We start from the raw sequence: 18,537 nt of genomic DNA on the forward strand, positions 1-18,537 counted from the left end.
GTGCAGCATCATGCCTCGCTTCCATCAAATATAGATGCTTTTCTTTGTATTTTTTCCTTGTCTCTTCTGCACCTTAGTGCCTTCAGAATCTCGTCGTCAGGTATCTTTCCTACCAGCGAGCTATAGAACGACTCGAAATCCCCCTCAGAAATAGATATCAAGATGGCTAGGCTCTGAAGATCAGTGAGCTTCTGGATAGCTTCGATGCTCCCGAGCTCTTTAGCAAACTCTAGGATCTTGGCGACATACTCGACCATGTTCTTAGATTGCTGTTCATCGAATGTGATCTGTAATATTCTAGCATGCAATGCTGAACAGAGCAGACAAAGAATCCGGTTCACCAAGATCTTGAAATTCTCTCCTTTTATAGATGCCTCAGTTGCTTTTCCGATTTCATGTCTTATAACCTCTAGCACCCTTTCACATCCCTCGAGACTTCCAAACGATTCCTGCTTTATCCTAACTCCAATCCTCATGCTACATGTTTCTATCTGCTCTTCAAATGCATCTCTGAGCTTCCTATTGATTTTGTCTATGAAGGTTTCAAGCCTCCAGAACTTGTTTCCAAAGTACTTTCTTGTCACCAAATAGATGAACTGCAGCACCCTCACAACCTCAAACTTATTCTGCGTTGAGTCATAAACAGATCCAACAAACCCGTTTATCTTCCGAGCAAAAAAGTCAATAAGCTCATCCTCTTCGATATCGCCGTAAAACCTCCCAGACCTCCCAAAGGCAAAGCTCATGGTGTTGAGGAGTTGTTTGTACACAAATATGTTGTCAGCATTTGCTCCTGCCTCCTCCCCAAGAATGATGTATCTTGTCTCGCTCTTCTTCTTCAGAACAAGAACCTCATAGATCTGCTCAAAAAAGGCCTTCTCCTTATCGACCGCAACTCTGGTGTACTGGGAAATAAGATCCTCAGTGGCATGCGACCCATCAAAGTCAGGATCTATTGTCTCAATAAATGATCCGAGGATCTGAAGATTCTTGTAGCAGCTCTCAAGCCCCAGAAGAAACATGCATGGGCTCATTCCCTTGAGATAATCTCCCAATGCTGTAGAAATTATATCCCCATACACTTTCTTATGTATTATCTTGTACACGTCCTTTGTATTTACAAAAATGTCTCCAAGACCTCTGAATTTGTCGTCATATGTATCTCTGATCTTGTTTATCAGATCCACAAATGTGCTGTGGCTCGTCATGTGGAAGTCAAGATCTATTATGGCTTCGTTTCTGCTCTCCATACTTACAGGTTCTTTAAACAGATCTAGGGAATATATGTATGAATGGACAAGAAAGCTCTCTTTTCCCATTTCAAGTAAGGAATTGTATGCAGACCTCATCATCGTTTTGTTGTTCTGCTTGTTCCCTGTTTCAAACACACTAAGCATCTTATCTTCAATTGCCTTGTTATATTCTTGAATTTCCCCATCGTCCTCGACAACCTTCGAGATGTTGTGCAGAAGGAAGCACAAGAATCTCCAATCCTCTTCGCTATCACTTGTCATAAGACTATCAAGTACCTTGAAGTTCCCTTTTTCAATCTCCATCAAATACTTCACTGCCTTCTCCATCCTTTTGAGATGGTTTATCTCTTTATTTCTTTCTAGCACATCCTTCGACGTCCCAAGCGGCTCCAAGACTATCTGGGCTGTCTCTCTGTTCAAATCATCAATCCTGTCTAGCTTCAGCCCCTCCTGGATCGTACGAATCCTTGTGTTAAGCTTTTCCCTCTTGAAAAACAGACCTTCCCTTATGTTCTCAAGGTCTCCAACAAGCTCCATCAGGTTCGCATGCGTTTGGAATATGCTGTCTTCCTTAATGTCAACAGCTTCCTCAACAAGGCTTGTAAGATTGAATGACCCAGACCTCAACTGGCTTACATGGATGTTTTTCATCTGGGGAGGCAGAGACAATTCACATAATTAAGCCCCTAGCCTTGCTGGGCCCGAAAGAAAAAACATAGCTCAAGATAATTTAATCCCAATGACTAGAAACCATTCCATTCTTCGACACTTCCTCCAACCATGTTGCTTAAAACTTCTTCCTTTCCAACATTGAGGATGTTGTTTGCCGAGTCCATGAGCTGCTCCTCAACAAGTTGCTCAAGCTCAACACTGTCTCTAAACAGGAAAAGCTCAACTTCCTTCATGTCTCGAACAAGCTCAGCCCCTGTCTTCATGTAGTTGATTAGCCTGGACAGGATGAAGAACCCCGCAGCAATTGCAGACGGCGACCTATTGTTCATGGGAATTGCAATGTCTACTCCCACCAAGGAATTATCTGCATTAACAAATGCAATTGTAGGAAGGTTGCAGTGCTGTGACTCCAAGATGGCCTGTTTGTCAGCATATGTATCGGAGACAATAAGGAGCCTTGGATCGTACATCCTCTTTACCTCTGAGTTTGTAAATGATCCGGGAATAAACCTTCCTGTTATTGGAGTCGCACCAACAGCCTCGCAAAACTTGACAACAGGCTTTCTTCCAAACGTTTTTGTGGAAACAACAGCAATGCTAGAGGGATGCTTTATTCCACAGAAGGCTCTTGCTGCAATGATGAGTTTCTCCCACATTGCGTTGATATCGATGATGCTAATCTTATCTTGAGACCTTGTACCGTACATGTACCTGGAAAAGTTCTTGTTTGTGGAGGTTCCTCCAAGATGTGCCTGGCTAAGTATCAGTAGCTTAACAAACTCGTCTGGGATTTTGATGCTATCTGAGATCCTGGTGTTATCTTGCGGCATTTGAAGGGTACAAATTTTTTCGGGATTATCCATTTGATATGCGGTGAGGTATGAAAATATCAAAGGACGTTATGATGGATGCCTCTTTTGGCACGTCCTTTGGGCTGTGTTTTCTGTAGATTTTAAGTGGTCTGTCGGGATTGAATTCAACCCTCTTAGGGCGAATTTACAGCCCCCGTAGCTCAGTCGGTTAGAGCGTGGTACTTATATGCTGGAAAGCTGTGCAAAACTTGGTTTATACTGCTAAGATATGCCAAGGCCGCGGGTTCGAGTCCCGCCGGAGGCATTCTTTTGTCACAATCACATATAAACTCTTTTAATCGTCTTGGCTCCCTTTCAAAAGTAGATGTTCACCTTTCTGAATTCTAATAATAGAGCAAGAAAGTCATCGAGATCCATCTTCGAGGCCCTTGCTCCATTAAGATCGGCTTTCGATAGGACTCTTTCAAACAAGTCTTCGGGGGTAGTGTTCTCAAAAGCCGGGTTGTTTTTTATCTTATTGAGTAGGGACGAGTTCTTGAAGTTTGCTTTGAGTGTCTTGTTCTTTCTAAGAAAGCATATCTTCAGGAATCTGTCGAACTCCTCAAAATCTATTGGTGGCCTTGGCACTCGAGGCTCGATCCTCACAAAACTTGACTCAACCTTTGGCGGCGGTACAAAGCTATTTTTTGAGACTTTCAGAACATGGTCTATTTGCGCAAGCATTTGTGCTCCAACAGAGAGCCGGCAGTATTCAGGACTCCCCGGCCTTGCCACTAGCCTGTTGGAAAACTCTCTCTGAAACATTACATATGCACACTTGAAGTCATACTTCAGAAGCTTGAACACAAACGGGCTACTAATCTGATACGGCAAGTTGGTTATGCAGAGATCAAAGTGGGGGAAGTCATGCTTTAATGCATCTCCCACAAAAAGTTGAAATTTCTGTGCCATCCCCGGAACACCGTTCACTCTTTTTGCCAGTTCTGCTGCAAGTCTAGGATCTATTTCATAGCATATTACTTTCTTTGCCTTCTGGAGCAACTTCATCGTAAGATTCCCTGTTCCCCCACCTATTTCCAGCACAACGTCCGTTGGCTTTATTCTTGCTCTTTCTATTATCGTGTCAACCACCCCTAAGTTCTTCAGTATGTGCTGCCCATGCTGCTTATTAAACTTTGGATTCACCATCTGGATACCCCATCATATGCAAAAATTTAACAATACTCAAGATTTAATCGCTAAGGCTCCCTGAAAAAATCCCAGCTAGAGTCGAGATGTACATGGTCTTTCCATAGCGCTCGATCCATCTTGTATCCTTTGGAACCCTCATACGGACCTCCTTGAGAAGATCTATTGCAATTCCATTCCAGCCTATAACTCCATTACCAATGACATTCAAGCCCTCAATATTCTCTCTGAAGAGAACTCTCCACTTTATAGCATCATACTTCAGAAGCATGTTCCCTTCAGTCACTACATACAAATACTCTCTGTTCGGGACTATCAGCTTCACTGTGTCGAAAACCTTTAGCACCATCTCTGAATCCTTGTAAACATGGCCATAACAGGTGGTGTAAAAGACAGAATCTCCATGAACCCAGAAGTTCTGTATCGTCGGATTTCTGCCTCCTACTGCATGCATAGCAGAATCCTTCATATACCTTACATCTTCAAAAGTCGATCTATAAAGACAACCATCAGAACTTAGAAAATGCATCCCTGAGCTGTTGACCACCGCCTTCTTGATGCACCCTTCTATCCCTTGGAAGTTGATCACAACTTCTCGACGAATTACATCGAAAACAATGATCTTCGAAGTCCTAAACACAAGATATATGTAATGTCCATGGACCCCCATCTTCAGTACGTCCCCATAAAACTTGTATTCCTCTCCCGAGGATAGGGCAATCAATGTGTTTCTGCCTGTCAAGCAAAACACGTTTCCGTCATATACCACAAACTCCTTACAGTCCACAACTCCCTGTATTAGCTTGAGGGGAATGTCTGGAGCATCTGCAAAGAGCTTACCTTCCATTCACCTTTACTTTCAGGGGAGCTCTAAACAATTCCTGAAGGGCCCAGGCAGGAGAACTATACAGCGAGTCTTTAGTCGTATACTTTATTTTTAATTAGATAACATACCATTCGAGAAATAGTACACCCGGTCAAACCTGCTCAGCAGTCCTGAGTTCTGCATTATCATTATAACAGTTTTGTCCGAAAGATGCTTCATAATCATGTCAACTATGGCATTTTCAGATTCTTTGTCCAAATGCGAGGTCACTTGGTCGAAAATGTATATGGGTGCATCCTTAACAACAGTCCTCATCAGGCTAACCTTTTGCCTCTGTCCTCCGCTTAGTCTGTTCCCCCCGTTTCCAACAATCGTTTGGTATCCGTCGCTAAGACTTCTAAACACATCATCCATTCCATATCTTTTGCAGTATTCAACAATCTCCTCGTCACTAAGATACTCGTTCCCATCCTTTATGTTGCTGATAATCGACTTGTTAAACAGCTGTGACTCCTGGGGAGAGTATGATATCATGCTCCTCAGGCCTTCTCTGCTCAGTGTGTTAAGCTCTACATCGTCAACAAGAATACTTCCGTCGTACTCAAGAAATCCAAGGAGGGCCCTAGCAAATGAGGTCTTTCCTCCCCCATTGTCTCCAGATATCCCTATCTTCTCCCCCTTCTTTATCCTCATGTTTACATTCTTTAACAGCTTTATGTCCCCAATCGATATTTCCAAACCCTCGATTTTGATTTCATTTTCAAAGTCTTTCTTGTAATAGCCAAGCTTCTCCGTGTCCAGTTTGATGGCCTCAGCTCTGTTTTGTGATATATTTGTTAGATTCAGTAGTATCATCACAAAGCTGTTGCTTATGTCAACACAATACATTCGAAGCTGGTTGCTCAATGAGAATATTAAGGTATAATCCTTGAAGCCAACACTACCCTCCCCCCTACTCGAAAATTGCACAGTCATGATAAACATCGCCATCATAAATATGTTTTCTCCAATAAAGTTCCCGGCCTGCAGCCAGCTCCAATACATCTTTCCGTACCTCGTTTCTGCATTCATGCGCCTGTATAGCTCATCTGCCTCAAACTCCTCGTTGTTGTATGACTTTATAATGTCGTAGTTCAGTATGCTGTTGTACCTCTTCCTCTCCGTCATGTCAATCTCTCTGTTCATCTTCAACCTGATAATGTTTCTATAATGATTTATGATGATCACACACACCCCATATGCAATCACGACGCCCCCCATAAGCAGCCCATAGTAGCTTTCAACCCCACTTCGGATCTTAATCACCGTTATTAGAATGCAGCAGAAGCTCATGATAAAACACTTTATAGTAGACTCCAGAATCCATCGCAGGGATGAAACCTTTCTATTCATGAACGATATCATGTCTCCAATACCTATTTTCTTGAAGTCTAGGAACGACATGCAAATGTGCTCTTTATATAGATCTATAATGTAATCTCTGCATATGGTTTCTACATAGCTGGACATTGTAAACAAGGATACTAGCCCAAGCACATACGAAGAAAGTGCAACAATTAGATATGTCCCGATCTTTTCATTCACCGCCTCCTTATTATCGGCCTTTTCTTGGATGTCATTTAGGATCTGTGTGATGAATATCTCCCCATATCCAGCGGCCACCAGTGCTACTATGATGGGAAGAATCATGACTCTTACAACCGGGGATCCAAGAATATACTTGAACAGCACGGTCTTTATCATTATCATTTTGCTAGTTCTCTTTGCATCCTCCTTCATTTCCCGGGGTATGATTTTCTTCTTCTTTTTGCCTACTGAGTCAACTGACTTAATCTGGGAAGCCTTGGAAGTTCGTGGAGAAGCGATTATTGGACGGTTTCCAAAAGTAGCATCTTGATTGATGCCAGGGGATCCCGAGGGTATATCCGCATTTCGTGAGATGGCAGTAGTACCCATAGGATTTATTGGCCCTTAAAATGGCTATTGTGCAATACATTCTGCTCAGAGGCGATTTGAATTTCTCGAGAGGCGCCCTAATTGCTCAAGCCTGCCACTCGAGTGTTTATTCCATTGAAAGATACAGAGATCATCCTGACACAGTAGAGTATCTAAAGAGTGCAGGGCATATGACAAAGATAATCCTCAAGGTAAGTGGATGATTTAATTTCAGATAAAAGAGGAGGATGTAGAAGAGATAGTAGGCCATCTTGTTTCAAAAAATATCGACCATACTGTTTGGGTTGAGGAACCGGAAAACATAGCCACATGCATATCTCTGAGGCCCTACAGAAAGAGCCAGGTAGCAGATACCGCCGAGTACCTCAGAAGATTCAAGCTATTCTAGTGATTTTATGCAATAAAGGGAGGCCCTTATTGCCTCCTTAGAGGCTCCTTTTACAGCAAAGAAAGGGACTTCAGGATGGTTGTATATTAAGGCTAAAACAAATCCCCTATCGATATGAGCCCATGCCTCAAGGATAAGTATAGACGGCAGTTGACGGGAACCTGTGACAAAGTTCCCTGCCACAAAATATTCTGTCGATCTGGACTAGGAAACGAGGCTGCCGAGGAGCTGTCAGAGCTGCTTTCGAAATACGGAGACGTGTTTTTGTGTGAAAACATATGCAAAACCATGGACCGTGCCTCTCATGTAAACTTTGGCAGAAATGGAAATGTATTCCTAGATTTCTTCTTTTGCCTAAGCAAGATGGGGTCGAGAAGAAATACATCTTCTGAAGAGAGCAGGTCTGGAAGTAGAAGCGAAACATCAATACTTTGCATCAAGAACGAGGAGGGCATAAAGCTGGAGAAGAATGGAATGCAGTCTGTTGAATGGGCTAGGAGGAGGTTTAGGAAAAAAAGCATTCCCTCATTCAAGAGCAAGACTGGAAACAGATTTGGATGCCTGAAAATCAACGAGATGAAAGATGAGTTTGACGGTGCAACCAGGCTTGACCACTCCATTTGTACACTAATATCTGGGAAGGATGGCGTCACTGCGGAGGATAGATATATCCTTATTGGCGTGCTTCAGCTATTACTCAAGAAATACGAAGACTCACTACACCTTACTCTTGGAATGGTCATTATTAGAATTTATTGCTCAATAAGTAAATATGGTGATGTCGAGGAAGTGTACTACCCGATTTTATACAAGATATTCCACAACATCCGTGGGTTGTACAGTGAGATGCTCAAGAAGAATTCGCTCAGCGAGGGAATTACATGTAAGGGGGAAAAGATAGGCTCGAGGGGAGACCATCCTGTCTGCATATACCTGCCCAGATTTACAAAGCTTGATCTTTCTATGCTTGTAGATAATATAGCAGGAATTCTCAACTCCGAAGAGACTGCTGACAACAGAGAAAGCAAGAGAGTTGATAACCTACTGAGCATATTGCATTTGCTCTACCTTATAAACGAGGAGTGCGGGATACTTAGCTATAAAAGATTCTATTTGGCATCCTTTTGCACCCGCATGAACTTTCGTGAGGAGTTTAAGCACTTCAGAGCAAAGTCGAAGACACCCCTCAACTTCCCCTTTATCCTTCCGGTGCACATCAAAGCTGAGCTTATCAAGTATGAAAACAATGACATGATGAAGACCTCTCTGCAGGACTCGTTTTTCAAATCTCTGTTTGAGGGGCATGTGGATCCGTATCTGTTTATCACTGTGAACAGAGAAACAGTATATAGAGACAGTATTGAGATATTCAAGAGGATGAATCCGTTGAATGCAAGAAAGCAGCTTAGGACCACATTCAGAAACGAGGAGGGGGTGGACTCTGGAGGGATAAGAAAAGAGTACTTCCAGCTATTGAGCCAAGAGATAAAGGAGGATGGAAGACTATTTGAACACACAGAAAATAGAATCTGGATCAGGCCGCACGAGGGAGATGAAGAGGAGTATGAAGCCATTGGAAGAATAATTGCCATAGCACTCTACAATAATGTTGTCCTTAACATTCCTTTCCCAAGCTTGTTTTTCAAGAAGCTCCTTGGCAGAAGACCAACTCTCGATGACCTGAGGGAGATATCCTCTGGAATAGCTACATCGCTGAGGAATCTGAGAAGATTGTCAAAAGATGAAATAAACGGACTAGACCTACGGTTTGTTGCCGAGCACAATGTTGATGGGGCCACGAGAGTATATCCTCTTGTGAAGAACGGGAAGAATATAAGGCTAACATCGGAAAACATGAGGCTGTTTATTGAGAAGTACATCGAATTCCATACAGACACCCTTGTAAAGCCTCAGTTCGAAGCCATTCAAAAGGGATTCTATTCCATAATAGATAGAGACAAGATGATGTATCTTGACCCAAAGGAGCTTGAGAAGATAATGATGGGGTCAAATACATTTGATATCAAGGCAATAAGATCCTCTGCTACGTATTCTGGATACAGAGAGGATTCCCCCATCATTCTCTACTTCTGGGAAATATTCGAAGGATTCAACAGGAAGAAAAGAAAGAAACTTCTTCAATTCATCACGGGAAATGACAGGATACCTGTTTCAGGCCCTGCATCGTTGAAGCTTGTCATAATGAAAAATGGATGTGATACAGACAGGCTTCCTTCTTCGCAAACGTGCTTTAATACACTCCTGCTTCCTGAATATTCATCTAAGAGCAAGCTGGAGAAAAAGCTCGAAACCGCCCTGGAACTAACAGCAGGATTCTTCCTACTCTGAACTGAAAATAAATTATTTTTGCACCTTTCCATTCATCTTCAAAAAAAGGTTTCCTCGGATTCGTCACTGCTGAAATCTAAGTTTGTCGCAGGATCAATCGTTCTATGTTTCCCTGCCGTGTATGCCTTCTTCTTTATGTTCTTTCTAAGACCGCTACAGTAGGGCCTCCAGGGAAGCTTTCTGAGAAATGAGGCTTCGTCCTCCCCTAATCCCACCTTAAACTCCTTTTCTTCTTCAGGACATATCCCTGACATTCTCTTGCACTCATAAAGTATCTTGTCCTGCTCTTTGTCCATAAGCAAAGTCACCTTGTTGTTCAACACACAATACTCATAAATAGGTTTATTACTCTTCCTGCTCAATGGTGTACCCTTTCTCTCAATCCTCACAAACACCATCTTGTGCCTCCAGGCATTAGCCTTGCCAGCCTCCTCAGAGTAGGAATTTTTGTTTTCCATGTGCAAAGAAATCTCTTGGCAAAACAAAACTCTTGTATATATAAATAGGCCCCAATAGGAATAACAAAGCGTCCTTTTGAGTCATTCTTCAGGCGCAACGTACTTCTCTGCATCCTCCTTCTTCCTTTTCTTCTTTTCTCCACCGTTTTCCTTTTTTCCAGAATCAAAATCTCCGTCGGTAAAGTACTCTCCTGTCTCCATCTCAATGTCTTCCTTTCTCTTTGGTATATCAGAGGGCATGCCCCCGCTCGGTCTTCCAACAATCTTCTTCTTCGACTTTTTGTTGCTCTTCTTGATCTCCGGAAGGAATCGGCTCCAATCCTCTCCCTCCTTGGTCTTGTCTCCCTCCAGCTTTCTTTTTTCCACAAGCTTTTTAATCTGGTACATCGGATGAATGTTGTTCATGCAATCAATCACAATCTTCTTCACCTCCTCAATACCTTTGAAGCTCCCGATAATACTTACAGTCTTGCCATGTACAAGAACATAGCACTTCGTCAGAATCTGGATGGCCTTCAGTGTCATCTCCTTGGGCCCTATTAGTCTGTCTCTTCTCTTTTCAAACACCTTGTCAGAGCTTGCTAGCCTCTTTATATCAATCACTTCACAAAAGTATTCGTCCTCCAGCACTTTCATCGCCTCTTCAACTCCAACCCCCCGGCTCACAAGCTTGACAAAGTTAACCGCCTTGATAAATATAAACGGATCCCTTGTGCTCTTGTTCGTCGCCACGTCAATAATTCTCTTCTCTAAATCAATGTTGCATGATATCTTCTTCCCCTCCAGTGCCTTCACAATATATTTCTGTGTCTGTTCAATGTACTTTTCTCTGTACTTCGGATACATCACAGACTCAGAACTTACTTCTACAAACTCGTGCTTAAAGTCCGTCTCAGAAAACTTTACACTATGCTCCATATGGGGTCCTGCATCTTGATTATTTCATCAACAAAACCCCGCTTCCGTTTTCGTACGGCCTCAATGGTGTCGCCAGATAGCACCTTCCCAAGCACCACAGTCTTGTTCTAAGGCCTCTCCGGCATCCAGATAGTACATCCCTTATACTAGATGTTTTTAGTCTAGGCATCTTCAGTCTTCTTTCCGTCAATGGACATGCATTTCCTTCCGTCCTTGAAAAACTTCAGAAGTATTCTATAAACTCCGTTCCGCGAAACCCCACTTATCTCAGCCTCAAACCTGCTTGAAATCAGTATCTGGGGATTCTTCTTATTCATTTCGTTTATAGAGCCCAGGCACTCGGCCATTTTCCTTCTGAATATGTAGAAGATTATTTTGTACTCCTTGCTTATCTCAAGATTCAAAAGCCTTTCTAACATTTTGATGGACCTTTCAAATCTTCCGTGCCTCATGCATCTTAGACACCGAAGAAACTCATCCCACATCGTCTCCCCTCCCGTTTCAATCTCCAGAAGGGTTTCGAGACGGCGCAGAACATGTGGCGGATATCTGCCAGTCTTTCTTACTTCTTCCATAAGAAATTTCCTAGTAAACTTGAAATATTTTATCAAGCAAGGATACATGGAAGACAGCTCTACAAGCTTAGGCAAGGCAAGCCTTCCAAAGTATTCCTCAGGCACATTCCTTCTAATGTTTTCAAACAGATCCAAATCATTTCCAGCCTCACAATCTTTTTCATAAGCCCTGTATCTTGGAGACTGGGAAATCAGCGCCTGAATGGCATCCTTGCGATATTTACTCTTTGATCTATGCACATGGTAAAATATGATGTCGTTATCCTTAAAAAACCTTGAGAATATATCCACATACTTTACAGCCAGATCATTGATCCTTGGGTCTGTGGAGTAGAACATATGAAGAATGTTCGTGTCTGCCTCATCCACATGCTTGCTGATCTTTGCAAGGTACCTCAAGGCCAGAGATTTTGCAATCCAGTTCTTTGAATGGAATAGTAGGAACATCTTCCGAACTCCCCCTCTTATCACTTCCTTCTGCGAGGTAGACCTCACTATCTTCTTCAAGTTCGACAGGCCTATCTCGATCTCGGAATAAGGGGAATCAGGAGAAACATCCACCTTCAGAAGCTTCTTTAGGTATGTGCTGGGCTTCATGGAAATGGGCTGTAGAGAAAAGATTAAATCAGACATTAGAAAGTAGATGCTTTCAGAGTAACTATGACAATATGCATTATAGAATGCTGTTTAGTGTCTCATCACGAAGCATCAGGGCTATGAAAAAATTTATTTGATAACTTGGGACTCATTTTCTGCCGCAATAACAGAGGTGTATGCAGGCATATATAGACTTGTAAAACTGTGACAGCTAAAAGATTTATTTTGGGTGGCATGCCTCAAACACCCTTTTCTTTTTTGGCTTCCCCCCGGCTTTTGGAGTCTGCCATTTCCAGTGCTATCGACCCCAGCACGCCGAGTATTGAAAGTGCCTGAACCTTCTCGATCTTATGTCCAAACACAATTAGTGACAGGAAGATCGAAAACATCTTTCTTGTAAGGTTGACTGTGGTGAGGGTTATGGATCCATGGGATCGAACCATTGAGTATATCACAATCTGGCCTAGTATGTTGAATGTTGAATATAGGAATAAATCTGGTACAACCTCGGGAGTGGACTTTATAAATCCAATTGAGTACTTCAAGTTGTCTGTTAAGAGGATTATTGTGAAGGATATAAGGAACCGAAATAGATTGGTGTAGTACATCATCTGGAAGGATGAGATCTTGAATGTCCGGAACAAATGGTCTTGGCCTGAGTTTATGATTCCATCAGCAAGGAGGCTTGTGACAAGAATCAGGATCCCTATGATGCTAAATCCGGATGTTGATGTGCTTCTTTTATCGAAGAACGAGAAAGAGAGGACAGACAGAGATATTAGTCCCAGAGACAGATACTTTCTGCAACTCAGGGTCCTTCTGTATATCAGAAAATTCATCAAGGCAATCGGAAGCAGCTTGCAGGATTTTGCAATGATCAGGGTTGGATAGCTGAGATATCTAAGCGAGATGTATCCCAGCTGGGAAGATGTTAGGCTTAAAGATGCCAGGCAAGCATAATGGAGCAGCACCCTTCTGCTGTGAACCTTCTCCGTCTCCTTGCTAAGGCACATCATTATTCTCCCCACTACAATGCCTCCTAGGCTTTGAAGAATTAGCGGAAACAAGGCAGACTCATACTTTCGGCCACTGTATGTTGTTGTTGTTAGCTTTTCACCGTAGACACCAAATACTAAAAAGAATGCATATATCCCCACAACATGGAGTGCCAAACTGATATGCTTGTTCAAAGTTCCCATTGGCTTCAGGGAGGTCTCTGCAAATCAAAAAGTATTGCATCAAAATTTGTTAGCCTTCTGCCCATGGAGTTCAAGGCCTCTTTGAGATTACCGTGTGAAGACCCAAAGATGGTTGCAGCAGCAATTTCGAGTGAGGAGGGAGATGTCTGCAGGCCGTCTGAGAAATATGTCTACGAGGACAGATGTCTGGTTGTAGATGTTTCTGCAAACAATGCAAGGGATCTGGGAAAGTCTCTGAATTCGATACTCTCAAGGTTTAAGCTGTCCGTAGAGACCATAGGGTTATGTAAAAGGCTCGAGGGAAAGGACCAGGTGGAACAAAAAGGCCTTTCTAACACCAAATGATTAGAATAAAGTTAATTTAATGGTTCGCTATTCACGCCTGTATTTTCTTCCCGAGACTTCGCTTCTTCTGAAAACAATGCTTCTAGTCTATTGAGCTCCTCCTCATCTGCCTCTGTCTTGAATCCACTGTACATGGGGATCCCTTGAAGGTCTGCGCTTATTACTAGCGTTCCTCTTCTGCATGTGACCACAGGAATCTTCCTTTCTGTTCCAATGAGATCGGTTATCTCCGGGCAATTGCTGGCCAGAATGTAGTGGTTTTTGTTCGACTTCCTCATGACTCTTCTTAAACAGCTCAATGGCTCTCTTACCTCCTTATGGTCGCAATGCAATATCTCCAAATACCTTGCAATTCCTTTCTTGTGATCCCTTCCTATCTCCTTGAGCTTCTTATAGACACACTTTGTTACAAAGAGCTTTGGCTGAGATCTGAACAGGTCGTTTACATGTCTTAGCCCCAGAAGGCTTTTGTTCATTTCGGCAACAAAGTCGCACTCGACGATCACTTGGTAGGGGACCCTGTATCCTATCTTTGCGAGAAGCTTCACAACTTTTTTATTCTTTTTGTATACTTTTCTATTCATTTATCTCCATGGGTTAAATTGTGTCAAAATGAAGGCCCCAAATGGTCAAAAATAATAGTGAGGTTGAGCTTTCAGAGGAGGACTTCTACGTCCAGAGAGCCAGTGCTGTGAAGAATGAGCTCAAGCAGGGCACAAACATGTATCCCAATAAGTTTGAGGTGTCTCACAGCTTTGGGGAGATCATCGGAATGATAGGAAAAAGGGGAGACCAGTTTGTTGCCGAGGATGTTGTTAGATCTGCTGGGAGGATAATGAGTATGAGGCTTCATGCCAGGTTCTGTTTCTTCATGGTTGCTTCTTGTGGAGAAAGCCTTCAATTGGTAATAGATGCCAAGGAGGTGGGGAAAGACCAGGTGGTCAAATTCCTGAAGAGAGGGGATATAGTAGGGTTTGTTGGGAATCCTGGGAGGACAAAGACCCTGGAGCCCTCTGTGTTTGTTAGTGACGTGACTGTTCTTTCTCCATGTCTCAGAACGATTCCTACAGAGCATTTTGGGCTGAAGGATGCAGAGACTATCTACAGGAGAAGGTACATCGATCTCTTAATAAATAAGGAGTCGAGGGAAAGGTTCGAGAAGAGAACACAAATAATTAGATACATCAGGGAGTTCCTTGACTCAAGAGGGTTCCTAGAGGTTGAGACGCCGATGATGAACTTGATTCCTGGGGGTGCTGCTGCAAAGCCCTTTATTACGCACCACAATGAGCTTAAGCTGGATCTTTACATGAGGGTGTCCCCCGAGCTCTACTTGAAGAAGCTTGTTGTTGGGGGTCTCGATAGGGTGTATGAGATAGGAAAGCAGTTCAGGAATGAAGGGATTGACCTTACCCACAACCCTGAGTTTACGTCTTGCGAGTTCTACATGGCGTATGGGGATTACAACGATCTCATGGAGATGACCGAGGAATTGATGAGTGGGCTAGTTAAAAAGATGTTTGGAACGGACACTATAGTGTACAGCCCCAAGAAGAGGGAAGAGAAGTCTGAGCCTGTGGAGATATCATTCAAGAGACCCTTCCGGGTGATTAGCATTATTGAGGAGCTCAACAGCCGCCTTGGATTGGACCTCAGTGGAGAGACTCTTGATACACCTGAGGCCCTGGAGAAACTCCTGGGTGCCTGTGAGAAGGAGGGAATACATGTTGAGAAACCTCGTACACTGACAAGGGTGCTCGACAAGCTGATTGGGCATGTGATTGAGCCTCAATGTGTGAATCCAACGTTCATCAAGGACTATCCCATAGCAATGTCTCCGTTAGCTAAGAACCACAGATCAAAGCCTGGCCTTACTGAGAGGTTTGAATTGTTCATCAACTGTAAGGAGGTGTGCAATGCTTACACGGAGCTGAACAATCCCTTTGAACAGAGGGAGAGGTTTATTCAGCAAGCACAAGATCTGAATGCTGGGGATGATGAGGCGATGATGAACGACGAAGACTTCTGCACGGCACTTGAGTATGGGCTTCCACCTACTGCAGGATGGGGACTGGGGATTGACAGACTCATAATGTATTTGACCAATGCGGCAAATATAAGGGATGTGATTTTCTTTCCAACGATGAGGCCTGAATAAAGGTGTTCTTCTATTTTGGGTATTGTAAATAATGAAATGAGGTGAGCCCTGAAAATATCTTAAAATGAGGTTTAAGAAAGCCCCTACGAAAGTTATAAGCACTATCTTTTTTATGACTTTGATTGGATTTGACTGTGCAAGCACTAGCTTGAATGAGAATGTGGCGGGTAAAAGTACTGTGGCAGAGGAGAACAGCAATGTGGATGAGATGCTGAAGCTGATGAAGGAGCATGAGGTGGATGGATACCTTACATTTACCTCTGATGAGCACCTGAACGAATATATAGGTGAAGGAGACAAAAGGTTGGAGTTCTTAACTGGGTTTTCTGGGTCAAATGGAATAGCCATAACCTGTGAACACCCTGTCCTGTACACAGACTCGAGATATTACATCCAGGCAATGAACCAATCTAAGAAATACAAGCTTAAGAAGATGGAGGAAGACGAGGGGATAGATGAGTATATCGGGAAGGTGTGTAAATGCAAACAGGTTGGCATATGCAAGAAGTTTATTCGATCTCAAAGATATGAGGATCTAAAGAATAAGCTTGAGTCTCGAGGAATAAGCTTGAAGCCCTTTGATGATGATCTAGTAGATATCATATGGAAAGACAGGCCTCTGAGAACTTTTAACAGGGTGTACAGCATTGAGGAAAAGAGGCTTCAGAAATACCAAATGGAACTTGCAGAGCTATGCGAGGACCCTGAGCACAAGGATTTACTAGGGAGGAAGATGATTGATGAAGACGTAAGTGTTGTTGGAAAAACATTTGAAGATAAGCTAAAGGAAGTGAGGTCGATTCTTGAGGAAGGCCAGACATTAGTGATCACCGAGCTTGATACAATAGCATGGGTATTCAATCTGAGGGGATCTGATATCCTTTACAACCCCGTGTTCTACTCATATGCAATTTTGTCGAAGGACTTTGCAAAGCTGTTTACTAACGAGAAGGACATCCGAATGGAGGGGGTGGATATTTATCCTTATGATGACTTTGAGAGGCATGCGGCAGAGATTAAGGGTAGGGTTATTATTTCTGGAAGTTGTAATGCATATGTCAAAGATCTGTTTGGGGATGTGGAGTATTGCGACAAGCTGAGGCTTCTCCAGTCCCAGAAGGCAGAAATAGAGATTGAGGGATTCCGTTTGTCCTATGTATTTGATGGGATGGCTCTTGTGGAGCTGTTTGAGTGGATAGATCTAAATCTTGATAAGGGGATATCTGAGAAGGCAATTGGGGAAAGGCTAGAAGAGATCAAGAGTCGATTTTCTGGATACGTTCAAGCCAGCTTTGAGTCGATCGTTGGTGGAGGGCCTAACGGGGCGATTGTGCACCATAAGGCAGGTGATAGAAAGGTATCAAGAGGTGAGGTTATTCTGATTGACAGCGGGTCACAATACATGTTTGGGACCACGGATACCACGCGGACCCTTCATTTTGGAGAACCGACTGCCGAGGAGAAGAAAAGCTATACCCGCGTTCTCAAGGGGCAGCTAAGGTCGATGAGGATGAAATTCAAGTCCAATATGCAGTCTTCAGTTTTGGATTCGCTATCAAGGATTGATCTATGGAATGTGATGGAAGACTATGGGCATGCTACTGGGCACGGGGTAGGCCACTTTCTATGTGTACACGAGTCTCCACCAACCATCTCTTACTCAGGCGACCAAACTCTAAAGCCTGGACAGGTATTCTCAATTGAGCCCGGGTTCTATAAGGAAGGAGAATATGGAATAAGGATTGAGAACCTTGTATATCTGAAAAACATTGATGACAAATTCTACGAGATAGCCAACCTGACACTTGTTCCGTATCATCTTAAGCTTATAGACATTTCGATGATGTCTGAAGAGGAAGTGGATCATCTGAACAGAATCAATGAAGAAATAAGATCTGCATTGGAGCCGCTCATGAGAAGAAAGGTTGGGTACAGATACCTGATGGAGAACACAATGCCCATTAAGAAATAAATGCTGTTTCCTCCAAGACGAAGCTTATCTAAGGATTTATTTAACAATGTCAATGCTCAGGAACCTCTTCGATTCCTATTGATAGGGAAAATACACTAATTAGTTCAAGGAGAATAACTAATCAAACATCATACTCGGGAGGGTCAATCAGGTCGTAAAGTAAATTGATGTTTCTTTTACAAAGAGGACAGGTATCCTTTAGATCTAGCCACTCGTCTATGCATTCCTGGTGGAAGTGATGTCCACACGGAAGAAGCTTCAGTTTGATTCCGGGAATATAATTGTCAAAGCATATCGCGCAATGGTAAGTGTCATCGGAAACATCGCTCTGGTCCTTGTACATCACCTCCTGAAGTTTTGGCTTTACAAATGTTATAAGGAACAGCAGCAAAACAATGGCTATGAGAGGAGCAATGAAGGCTACAAATCCAAGCCCGACAAACACAACAGTCGTGTAGTATAGCAGAGGATTTGCAACACTACAGTTCTCGCATTCCTGGATCCAGTTAAATCCAATAAGGTACCAAAATAAAAGAAGGGCCTCTATGAAGTTGGAAAACAGGGTTATGTCTGTGTTCTCTCTGTATTCTGGTATTCTGTTAATCCTAAAGAACGGGAGATTCTTCGACATGAATATCCCAAACTTTGCTATCGTTATCACCATGTATACTAGCAGAAAAAGCTTCAAGGGAACTTCACACTTTTCGTTTCTTGTGAGAAAGAGCACGGCACAGCTGATTAAGATCTTGAGGACTTTCAGGAACCCTTCCATCACAATCAGTACTTTTAAGAACTTCAGTGCGTTGGTTCTTTCCTGTGTTTGAGAATTTACAAAGTCCTCCTCTCCTTCCCTCACATCCATTCACATCCT

At 42.9% G+C, this 18,537-nt stretch overlaps 16 protein-coding genes and 2 non-coding genes across 18 annotated transcripts; 6 read left to right on the plus strand and 12 right to left on the minus strand.

Annotated features, from left to right (window-relative positions):
* Positions 1-8: 8 nt before the first annotated feature.
* On the minus strand, positions 9-1,904 carry EHEL_040360 (uncharacterized protein; the record flags this gene model as incomplete). The annotated part of the gene is made up of 1 exon (XM_003887020.1): positions 9-1,904. The coding sequence occupies one exon, from the start codon at positions 1,902-1,904 to the stop codon at positions 9-11; it is 1,896 nt and encodes a 631-aa protein (XP_003887069.1).
* Positions 1,905-1,996: 92 nt separating this feature from the next.
* On the minus strand, positions 1,997-2,755 carry EHEL_040370 (40S ribosomal protein SA; the record flags this gene model as incomplete). The annotated part of the gene is made up of 1 exon (XM_003887021.1): positions 1,997-2,755. The coding sequence occupies one exon, from the start codon at positions 2,753-2,755 to the stop codon at positions 1,997-1,999; it is 759 nt and encodes a 252-aa protein (XP_003887070.1).
* A 171-nt stretch (positions 2,756-2,926) lies between these two features.
* EHEL_040380 lies at positions 2,927-3,041 on the plus strand. The gene is made up of 2 exons: positions 2,927-2,964; positions 3,006-3,041. It is a non-coding gene; the product is annotated as a tRNA-Ile (tRNA).
* A 50-nt stretch (positions 3,042-3,091) lies between these two features.
* EHEL_040390 (dimethyladenosine transferase) lies at positions 3,092-3,925 on the minus strand (the record flags this gene model as incomplete). Its single annotated transcript, XM_003887022.1, has 1 exon — positions 3,092-3,925. One exon carries the CDS (start codon positions 3,923-3,925, stop codon positions 3,092-3,094), a length of 834 nt encoding a protein of 277 aa, XP_003887071.1.
* Positions 3,926-3,968: 43 nt separating this feature from the next.
* EHEL_040400 (uncharacterized protein) lies at positions 3,969-4,772 on the minus strand (the record flags this gene model as incomplete). Its single annotated transcript, XM_003887023.1, has 1 exon — positions 3,969-4,772. The coding sequence occupies one exon, from the start codon at positions 4,770-4,772 to the stop codon at positions 3,969-3,971; it is 804 nt and encodes a 267-aa protein (XP_003887072.1).
* Positions 4,773-4,862: 90 nt separating this feature from the next.
* EHEL_040410 (MdlB-type ABC transporter) lies at positions 4,863-6,530 on the minus strand (the record flags this gene model as incomplete). Its single annotated transcript, XM_003887024.1, has 1 exon — positions 4,863-6,530. The coding sequence occupies one exon, from the start codon at positions 6,528-6,530 to the stop codon at positions 4,863-4,865; it is 1,668 nt and encodes a 555-aa protein (XP_003887073.1).
* Positions 6,531-6,727: 197 nt separating this feature from the next.
* On the plus strand, positions 6,728-7,095 carry EHEL_040420 (uncharacterized protein; the record flags this gene model as incomplete). Its single annotated transcript, XM_003887025.1, has 2 exons — positions 6,728-6,898; positions 6,922-7,095. The coding sequence occupies 2 exons, from the start codon at positions 6,728-6,730 to the stop codon at positions 7,093-7,095; spliced, it is 345 nt and encodes a 114-aa protein (XP_003887074.1).
* A 114-nt stretch (positions 7,096-7,209) lies between these two features.
* Positions 7,210-9,444, plus strand: EHEL_040430 (E3 ubiquitin-protein ligase; the record flags this gene model as incomplete). Its single annotated transcript, XM_003887026.1, has 1 exon — positions 7,210-9,444. The coding sequence occupies one exon, from the start codon at positions 7,210-7,212 to the stop codon at positions 9,442-9,444; it is 2,235 nt and encodes a 744-aa protein (XP_003887075.1).
* Positions 9,445-9,482: 38 nt separating this feature from the next.
* On the minus strand, positions 9,483-9,902 carry EHEL_040440 (uncharacterized protein; the record flags this gene model as incomplete). The annotated part of the gene is made up of 1 exon (XM_003887027.1): positions 9,483-9,902. One exon carries the CDS (start codon positions 9,900-9,902, stop codon positions 9,483-9,485), a length of 420 nt encoding a protein of 139 aa, XP_003887076.1.
* Positions 9,903-9,983: 81 nt separating this feature from the next.
* EHEL_040450 (putative RNA-binding protein) lies at positions 9,984-10,820 on the minus strand (the record flags this gene model as incomplete). Its single annotated transcript, XM_003887028.1, has 1 exon — positions 9,984-10,820. One exon carries the CDS (start codon positions 10,818-10,820, stop codon positions 9,984-9,986), a length of 837 nt encoding a protein of 278 aa, XP_003887077.1.
* A 161-nt stretch (positions 10,821-10,981) lies between these two features.
* Positions 10,982-11,992, minus strand: EHEL_040460 (uncharacterized protein; the record flags this gene model as incomplete). The annotated part of the gene is made up of 1 exon (XM_003887029.1): positions 10,982-11,992. One exon carries the CDS (start codon positions 11,990-11,992, stop codon positions 10,982-10,984), a length of 1,011 nt encoding a protein of 336 aa, XP_003887078.1.
* Positions 11,993-12,038: 46 nt separating this feature from the next.
* Positions 12,039-12,104, minus strand: EHEL_040465. Its single transcript, XR_009467974.1, has one exon. It is a non-coding gene; the product is annotated as a small nucleolar RNA SNORD46 (small nucleolar RNA).
* Positions 12,105-12,231: 127 nt separating this feature from the next.
* EHEL_040470 (uridine diphosphate-N-acetylglucosamine transporter) lies at positions 12,232-13,191 on the minus strand (the record flags this gene model as incomplete). The annotated part of the gene is made up of 1 exon (XM_003887030.1): positions 12,232-13,191. One exon carries the CDS (start codon positions 13,189-13,191, stop codon positions 12,232-12,234), a length of 960 nt encoding a protein of 319 aa, XP_003887079.1.
* Positions 13,192-13,254: 63 nt separating this feature from the next.
* Positions 13,255-13,536, plus strand: EHEL_040475 (uncharacterized protein; the record flags this gene model as incomplete). The annotated part of the gene is made up of 1 exon (XM_059743494.1): positions 13,255-13,536. One exon carries the CDS (start codon positions 13,255-13,257, stop codon positions 13,534-13,536), a length of 282 nt encoding a protein of 93 aa, XP_059599477.1.
* Positions 13,537-13,547: 11 nt separating this feature from the next.
* EHEL_040480 (uncharacterized protein) lies at positions 13,548-14,120 on the minus strand (the record flags this gene model as incomplete). Its single annotated transcript, XM_003887031.1, has 1 exon — positions 13,548-14,120. One exon carries the CDS (start codon positions 14,118-14,120, stop codon positions 13,548-13,550), a length of 573 nt encoding a protein of 190 aa, XP_003887080.1.
* Positions 14,121-14,161: 41 nt separating this feature from the next.
* Positions 14,162-15,694, plus strand: EHEL_040490 (lysyl-tRNA synthetase; the record flags this gene model as incomplete). Its single annotated transcript, XM_003887032.1, has 1 exon — positions 14,162-15,694. One exon carries the CDS (start codon positions 14,162-14,164, stop codon positions 15,692-15,694), a length of 1,533 nt encoding a protein of 510 aa, XP_003887081.1.
* A 208-nt stretch (positions 15,695-15,902) lies between these two features.
* On the plus strand, positions 15,903-17,666 carry EHEL_040500 (X-prolyl aminopeptidase; the record flags this gene model as incomplete). The annotated part of the gene is made up of 1 exon (XM_003887033.1): positions 15,903-17,666. The coding sequence occupies one exon, from the start codon at positions 15,903-15,905 to the stop codon at positions 17,664-17,666; it is 1,764 nt and encodes a 587-aa protein (XP_003887082.1).
* A 121-nt stretch (positions 17,667-17,787) lies between these two features.
* On the minus strand, positions 17,788-18,528 carry EHEL_040510 (uncharacterized protein; the record flags this gene model as incomplete). The annotated part of the gene is made up of 1 exon (XM_003887034.1): positions 17,788-18,528. One exon carries the CDS (start codon positions 18,526-18,528, stop codon positions 17,788-17,790), a length of 741 nt encoding a protein of 246 aa, XP_003887083.1.
* Between the last annotated feature and the right edge of the window lie 9 nt (positions 18,529-18,537).

Source organism: Encephalitozoon hellem, chromosome IV (assembly GCF_000277815.2).
Source record: "Encephalitozoon hellem ATCC 50504 chromosome IV, complete sequence".
NCBI classification, from domain to species: domain Eukaryota; kingdom Fungi; phylum Microsporidia; family Unikaryonidae; genus Encephalitozoon; species Encephalitozoon hellem.